General features: G+C 40.8%; 1 protein-coding gene across 1 annotated transcript in view; it reads left to right on the top strand.

The window, feature by feature from the left end:
- Positions 1–2,769: 2,769 nt before the first annotated feature.
- Positions 2,770–8,865, top strand: part of LOC126998517 (cysteine-rich protein 1-like) — a 10,876-nt gene continuing 4,780 nt past the window's right edge. The window contains exon 1 of the mRNA XM_050860266.1: positions 2,770–2,940. Coding sequence (XP_050716223.1) covers positions 2,901–2,940 — 40 coding nt within the window. The 5' untranslated portion in view covers positions 2,770–2,900. The remainder of the gene's footprint in view (positions 2,941–8,865) is intronic.

Genomic DNA, 8,865 nt, shown 5'->3' with positions numbered 1-8,865 from the left:
TCTGTCAACAGGAGATTATTGAATATGTTTGTGATTACTCAGATTTTACATTATTTTGATTGATTTTTTTTTTTTTATCTTCCTCAGTATTATGTGATTTAAAAATCAACTTGTTATATATACATACAGGATGCGAGATGAAAGAAAAAAAGTAGTGGAATCCTTTAGGACTAACAATGAAAGGAAAGACTGTAAGCAGGCATGCAGAAAGACGATAATGTAGGATGCTATGATCGTGGCAACACTTCAAATACAAGGAGACATGGACGTTAGAAGTTAGTGACCAATCAGGGCTGATGTGCTCTTTGACAGATGTTCCTGACGAGCCGAGAGGGTAACGAGTGGAATGAAAAAGCTGACAGAAAGTTTGTCATGGCTCACAGCTGAGAGTGAAGGAGTGTGTTTGAAGGGGTGATGGTTATAACTTGTCGAAGTGGTTGGTCATCTCAGTAAAATGGAAATGAGATAACATTGACGATTAAAATACGTAAGAAAAAGATGGGTGTTGAGGGTATAAGAGAATGACCAACTGTAAGATAGGAAGACGCTTTGATATATATTAGAACGCTTTTAAATGGAAAATATGTAGTAAGAAGGTACAGTGTGTGGGCAGGAAAAAATCGATACCCTTATGCTGTGGTCATTCAACTAACAGAACCAAGCTTCATAATGGACAAATACATTATATAAGTAACTGTGCTGCACATAGGAGAGACGAAAAGCTATGTAAGGCAGTGGCAGTAATAACTCACTATGGTAATGTTATGATATGAATGTCAAGTATTTATCTAGGGGATGCATCTATGTTCTAACTCTTGAAAATATGAGAAGTAAACAAGGACAGCCATACAATTCACGTTATAGTAAGATAGAAAATAAAATACATGCTCTTTACGTGGAGCCAACAAAGAAAACATCCGCTTTGAATGGGGGAATGAACAGAAAAGTGATGTCAACCATCCCTACTTCTCTCCAGCCAAACAATGGAGAAAAAATAGTAGCAGAGAACAAATTTACATGCCATTGTTTTAGAAATCTCGTAATTGGGTTCACCGCACAGGGGATTAAGGGGCTATTACACTGGGCAAATTTTCCGTGGATCTTCAGTCAAACCACGATTTCCGCTGGCGTGGTTCTCATATTTGCGTGGTTTTCTGACGTGTCCACGATCTTCCAAAGCTACGGTAGATTTCACTGAAGGACGACGGTATTACTCATCATCTTCATCAGCAGCAATAACAACAAACAATTGAGAACCACGCTAGCGGAAATCGTGGTTTGACTGAAGATCCACGGAAAATATGCCCAGTGAAATATCCCCTTTAGCAATCTGGGAGCGGAGGAAGCTGCCGTCAAAGCTTTCATGGCACGAGCTACATTTTTATCACCTGTGAGCCATACTCCAGCAACCCTACCTTTACCACACCAAGTTGTTGGGCTTTCACAGGGTTGAAGATAAAGCCGGTCTGATCCGTGTTCTGGTCATGTATTCTAGTTTATCAGGTGTGGTAGGTCATGGTAGTATGGTAAAGTTTTCTGTTGGAGGAAATTTTACGACACTTCCTGATGTTGTGGATGATAGGTGTCATATCAAGCAGAGATAACATTGTGTGAATGGTGTCTGCACTTAAGCAAATCTATAATAATTTACTACAGCACGGCAGCGGAAATTCCGAAACGCTATCTACATGAACTATATCAACAGTCATAATATTGCATCACTTGGTACTTGCCATATTCTCTATTATAAGCTATGCATTTTATTTTAGTGCCTTATGTACAACAATGAGTTATTTGCATGGCAATTTGTTTATCATCAGAAAGGGGGCTGTGCTTAGGGAACCTCAGCTTCACAGGAAAAGTATGACGAGCGTGGTCACAATCAACATCTTTATTAAATTTGGTAACCCCCAAGTTTAAAATAGATGTTGATTGTGACCACGCTCGTCATACTTTTCCTGCTGAATTTGTTTATCATCTTAACCTTCAGTTTTAGTATGAGTCAAGGATGTTTAATCCCCGAGACTTTTACAAATTTACTTTCCATACAGCACTGTGTACTTTGGGTTCACCTTTAGAGACTACCAGAGCTTGATGATGTAGGAGATAGTGAAGGAACTATACATTCACGATAAGTATTAAGTTAATCTCTCTCTCTCTCTCTCTCTCTCTCTCTCTCTCACACACACACACACACACACACAAACACACACACACACACACGTTAGTTTACAGAATAACTTTTGAGAAATGTTATAAAAAGATGAGGTAGTTTAAGGTTATGATGGAGTAGGGATTTTAAAAGATAAAAGAACATTCGAAGAAAAGGAAAAAATATATATCTGGAGGAGAAAACAATATAAACTTTCCAACTAAGTAGAAAACATGTCCTCCAGGGAGCAGAAAAAGATCAGATTTGTGGGTGGTCAGACTGATCATCGATAACCATTTAGCAGCGGAGGATCACAAGTGCTAAATGGTGAAGTAATGAGTATATTACCTTTACATATGCAGATGAAGATACCTTTCGCTAGGTTGTAATATATAAGGCTAACATGGGAGGTTTCTTGCGCTATGGAACCCACATTCATAGAAACGAAGGCGATTTATATATTACAAAGATCTGCTACAATTTAATAACAAGATGGGCATAAGAAATTTAGTTATGAAGCAATACCAGAAACTAACACCTTCCAACACCAGAAGTAATATGGAAAAAGGGTTAACATGATAATACTCTGTACGGAGGAGCGGCAAGCATGTGGGAGTGTTGGTCCGTACGGTACAGGTATAGCGGGGGAAGAGTTGATAAGTGAGAGGTTGCACGTAGCGAGCACACTCCATCCCCGACCCTCGCACGGCACACACGCAGTTGCACCACCACCACCACCACCACCACCATGCCCAACTGCCCCAAGTGTAGCAAGCCGGTGTACTTCGGTGAGTGTTCGTGGGTGTTTGTTACAGTTACGATGCGACCAAATTACAGTCTCTACCTGTTTCGTTTTGTTTTGACCACTTTTCGTATATGCAGTTTTCGTTTGACATCTTTTCCATCCAGTTGTATATCAAGAGTTGTTACTTAATACTGAACACTTTATGGGGTCTTTGTTTTTGTTTTTGTTGTTGTTTTGTTTTGTTTTTCTGTGCATGCCACTTAGCGAGGAGGAACGAAAAACACGCTTCCTCAGTCTCGCTTGGATGATGGGTTTTCTGTGTGTGTGTGTGAAGCATGGCGAACTTTACCCCATAAACACCAGCGTGCATTGTGTGTAGCCTTATCTTCCTCCCTCCGTGCATGCCAGCCTTATCGCTTCATTGTGGCAGCTTCGTCGAACTGGTAACAAGAAGAAGCTCATAACTTGCTCAAGAATAACTCATAATAACTTCAGCTCCCGACTAACCTGTGGAGCGTGATTCATATATTTCGCCGCATTGGTTGTCTATCTTCAAAGTGATATGATGGAGTGGCATTCAGACATAAAACTTAGTAAATGTGCAGACTGTTACTCAATAAACCATTTTTTGTTTCTTGTATGAAAGAACGAGAACTGCGATGTGAAGTTCACGTTATATCATTTCAGTCTTTTCAGTCTCTCGTCTGTGTGTCTGTTATACTTTTGCCTAAAGAATGGCTATGGTTCGATTGAAAAGAGTAGTAGTAGTAGTAGTAGTACCCCCTCTTTTGGTCGTTAATTTTAAGCTTCTATATTTTCCAATTTTCATTACTTATTCAATTTTAGTTAATTGTATATTTACACATGCAAACAGTCGTAATCCCTTCTTGTTTTCCTGCCCTCGCTCTCTCAAATTATTTGTCTCGTCATTTTTAACGACTAGTGAATATTTTTCGCTTCTGATCAACCCCTTAAGGACTCCCTCACCCGCACGTCCCGCTCACCCGCCCCCCAACAAGCCCAGGAATGACAGTATAGAGAGGGAAGGAGAGGTTTGTTTTATGTGTATGTCTGTGTGTTTGATTGAGTTTGTGGTGTTGGTGTGGAATTATTCGTATGTTCAGGTGTGTGGTTGATGGGCACAGATGTGAGGTGTGCCACAGGTGTGTTCGGGAGCTTTGGAGCCACTAAAGTGTGTGTGTGTGTGTGTGTGTGTGTGTGTGTGTGTGTGTGTGTGTGTGTTACCTGAACATTCCATTAACACACACACACACACACACACACACACACACACACACACGCACACACACACACGTTTCTGATTACATTTATATACATTTTTTACTTTTCTGGAGAGAGAGAGAGAGAGAGAGAGAGAGAGAGAGAGAGAGAGAGAGAGAGAGAGAGAGTCAGTTTAATATGACCTCGCATCTCCCACCAATGATAATTAATATATCAGTAATTACTCTCTCTCTCTCTCTCTCTCTCTCACACACACACACACACACACACACACACACACACACACTAAATAATTTTATATGCTGCGTAGTAAAAAATGACGGGAAGAGGATGCGTGAAAGAGAGAGAGAGAGAGAGAGAGAGAGAGAGAGAGAGAGAGAGAGAGAGAGAGAGAGAGAGAGAGAGAGAGAGAGAGAGAGATTAGTCTTTCTACTACGTTACATTCCTAGGTGTTAAAATGTCATTCTTATCTAATCTCCTCCATCCGTTGAAAGGTATGTGTGTGTGTGTGTGTGTGTGTGTGTGTGTGTGTGTGTGTGTGTGCTTGCTTCAATCCCACATGTAGCCTTTCTAAACCCGAACCCAACGTACCGTACATAAGATCCAGCGAATCCTTTCATCCTGACCGAAATTCTCCTTAGGTAAGATCCTGATCCCTCGTCTTCTCGTTACTGATTCGTTTCTGTCAACATCATCGGATTTGCTGTGTACTTGTATTGCTTCGTGTTGCACCTAATTTGGTTCAGTTTGTACGTTTTGTATGCTTAGATGATTTTTTTTTATATAGAGTCCATGGAAAGGTTAGAAGAGATTTATTTTTCGCTACTCAACAACCTCTCAAAAAACTCTTCTGCTCACCCGGCTCGCCCGCCTCCCAGCCCCAGTAGTAACAGTCTCGAGAGGAATGAAAAGTGAGAGGGAGGTTAATTTAAAAAGGAGAATCAAATAAACGGTGATGAATAGGTAGGAGGTTTAACTCGTATAAACCCGTATAAGTAGATCAGGATGCCAGGAAACGGTGACAAGAAAAAGATGAGGAGAGAGCGGGTACGTTTCTTAAGATTTCGGTGGGTCGGAAAGGCTAAATACGAAGAGTTTGTTATAGAGATGCTGGAAACGGAGTAAAGCGGGGACCAAAGGAATGATATATGACTGAAGTAGGAGAGAGAAGAGAAGATTAAAGAAATTCTGGAAACTGAGTATACCAGGACAAAAGGAATGACATGTGACGAGACTTAGGAGAGGGAAGAAGAGAAAAACTCCTTTTGATTATTTAAGAAGAAATTTGAAAGCTGAAAGAAGAAGGTAATGGGGGCTTTTTTTTATCTTTTATTAAGTCTTCTTATTTGTCTAGTACACAAAAGACAATCAGGAAATTGACTACTAACTATTTTCTTGTCTTGATAGAGAGAGCAGCACCATGGCTTGAGTCAGGGCCAGCGTTCATGTCAGAAGGGAAAATATTGACATTTCACTTGAACATTACCTTGATGAGGCGTCCACCAGAGAGGCACGTAGACGAGTGTGTTATCCTACTCCCATATAACATTTTCCTTATTCGTCACCCCTCCAAGGATGACTCATGCCCTCGATGTTTCAAGTAGACTGAATGTAAGTTGAGCTACAGAGACGAAGAAAAAAAAGTTGAGCTACAGAGACGAAGAAAAAAAGTTGCACTACAGAGAAGAAAAAAAAAGGTTGAACTACAGAGAATAAAAAAAAAGGTTGAGCTACAGAGAAGAAAAAAATTGAGCTACAGAGAAGAAAAAAAAAGTTGAGCTACAGAGAAGAAAAAAAAGGTTGAACTACAGAGAAGAAAAAAAAGGTTGAGCTACAGAGACGAAGAAAAAAAGTTGAGCTACAGAGACGAAGAAAAAAAGTTGCACTACAGAGAAGAAAAAAAGGTTGAGCTACAGAGAAGAAAAAAAAGGTTGAGCTACAGAGAAGAAAAAAAAAAGTTGAGCTACAGAGAAGAAAAAAAAGGTTGAACTACAGAGAGGAAAAAAAAAGTTGAGCTACAGAGACGAAGAAGAAAAGTTGAGCTAGAGACGAAGAAAAAAATGAAGAAAAAGAATAGTGAGGGAGTCATTGTCAAACAGGGAATGCAAACAAACTCCCATGTTGTGAATGCCAGCCGTGACGATGCCGGTAAACACTTTAACAATGTAGCATTTCCATACCAAAGGGAAACACAAGTCACCGCATAACGACTTCTGTACACCCCGTTTTCGTTTTGTTTTTTTAAGGTCATGATTTTTTTTATATTATCTGTAGTTATGTGACTTTTATTTGTTTATTAGTAGCGAGAAAGAAAGTTATAGCACAAATTTAAAGATAAGGAGATGTATATACGTATGTGTGTGTGTGTGTGTGTGTGTGTGTGTGTGTGTGTGTGAGAGAGAGAGGCTGTCACAGGTAGCCATAAAGGGATTGAAGAATATATTAGTTCGTCAGTGTCACCTCGCCTTATCTAATCTAACTCTACTCCGTTATCTTTTTATTACCAAGAAGGGGAGGATGTGGCGAGGAGGAGATGACGGAGGAGCCGGGGGGGGGGGGGAGGAGGTGAAGTAAGGCTTATTATGAGATATGTGAGAGGAGGAAAGGAAAGGAGAAAAATAACGATGAGAATGCGGTGAGTAAGTCAGTAAAAAAAATTAAAAAAAGGAGAGATAAAGTGTATATTAGAGTATAGAGGAGTGTAGGGGGACTGTATAGAGGAGTAGGTGAGATAATTAGAAGATAGAAATTGCTCTTATGTGGAATATTCGTTAACAAAGAACATAAGAACATTTGAAGTCTGTACCAAGGAGATGATGATAATAAAGAAAATATGAATCACTGGGTTGTGTAAAATTAAGTAACAGAGAACACAAAAATATAAGGAGTCTGTTGAGAAGTCAGTCACCCCACACAAGAGGGTCCATGTTATCCCGTCACCATCCAAGGAGGAGATGAGATAATAAAATAATAAAAATCATCGGGTTGTGTAAAATTGAGTAACAGAGAACACAAAAATATAAAGAGTCTGTTGAGAAGTCAGTCACCCCACACAAGAGGATCCATGTTATCCCGTCACCATCCAAGGAGGAGATGAGATAATAAAATAATAAAAATCATCGGGTTGTGTAAAATTAAGTAACAGAGAACACAAAAATATAAAGAGTCTGTTGAGAAGTCAGTCACCCCACAAAAGAGAGTTCATGTTATCCCGTCACCATCCAAGGAGGAGATGAGATAATAAAATAATAAAAATCATCGGGTTGTGTAAAATTGAGTAACAGAGAACACAAAAATATAAAGAGTCTGTTGAGAAGTCAGCCATCCCACACAAGAGAGTTCCCGTTATCCCGTCACCATCCATCATCGCAATCCATGAATTAATCCCTCCAGCGAGATAATCCACGGTGATGATTGAGTGAGTGAGTGAGGGGACGGTAAGGAAAGTACGTGTGAAAAGACTTCGTGGGACCGGGAAGACTGAGAGCAAATAGCTGATTATTATAGAAGTGCTTGGAACTGAGTACACCAGGAACTACACGAAGGAAGGAGAGGGATAAGAAAAGATGAAGAGAGGTCGAGGAAATATGTGTAAAAGCTAGAAAAGAAGAGTAATGGGGAGTGAAGAGGAAGGGAAGAAGGACATCTGGGAGGGGGAGAGGAAGGTGAGGAGAGAAGGGAAGAGAGAGAGAGAGAGAGAGAGAGAGAGAGAGAGAGAGAGAGAGAGAGAGAGAGAGAGAGAGAGAGAGAGAGAGAGAGAGAGAGAGAGAGAGAGAGAGAGAGAGAGAGAGAGAGAGAGAGAGAGAGAGAGAGAGAGAGAGAGAGAGAGAGAGCATGCCACTGGATACACGGTGATGTCAGGGACGAGGTATGAGCAAATAGTGACTTTCCTCCTCCTCCTCCTCCTCCTCCTCCTCCTCCTCCTCCTCCTCCTCCTCCTCCTCCTCCTCCTCCTCCTCCTCCTCTTCCTCTTTCCACATACTTGCCTATACCTGTTATGACTGACCTCACCGCCTCCTCCACCTGCCCAGAAAAAAAATGAATGAAACAAAAATAGAGAGAGAATAGAAAAGAGGAAAAGATTAATTGCTGTGTGGAATGTGTTTATCGTGTGTGTGTGTGTGTGTGTGTGTGTGTGTGTGTGTGTGTGTGTGTGTGTGTGTGTGTGTGTGTGTGTGATGTTGCATTTTGTTTACATTCTTCTTTCTTACCGTCAGATGGCAACACTTAGCCGATTGTTAACACACTCTCTCTCTCTCTCTCTCTCTCTCTCTCTCTCTCTCTCTCTCTCTCTCTCTCTCTCTCTAAGGTAAGGCCAGTCAACCCTTACCCCTTAACCTTCCTCTCCCCGTGGCATGCAACAGGTACACATGCAGGAGGAAGAGATAAAAGAATACCTGTTTGCAAGAGTTGTATCCAAGGTGTTGCTTTCCCCTTATGCTTTGCCTTCTTTTGCTGATTCCCGTTGCTTTACCCTCAACACTCGAACCCACATTATCTAACTCTTCGAAACACAAGTATTTACATCTGTTTAATAAGGCTCTCGCGGAAGTTGTAGAGGGGTTTCCATGGGTGGTTTCATGACCCTGGCGGTGGTAGTTTTGGGGAAGGTTTATGTGCCGTGAACGGGAAACACACTTATGACAACCTAATATATCTCCTCTGAGTCCTTTAAAAATGGCCCCTATGAGAGTCCGAAACGTTTGATAATTCGAGTCTTATTGCA

This window comes from Eriocheir sinensis, chromosome 14 (genome assembly GCF_024679095.1).
Source record: "Eriocheir sinensis breed Jianghai 21 chromosome 14, ASM2467909v1, whole genome shotgun sequence".
NCBI lineage: Eukaryota > Metazoa > Arthropoda > Malacostraca > Decapoda > Varunidae > Eriocheir > Eriocheir sinensis.
Note: the sequence above shows the minus strand (reverse complement) of the source record. Positions and strands in the feature narration are given on the sequence as shown.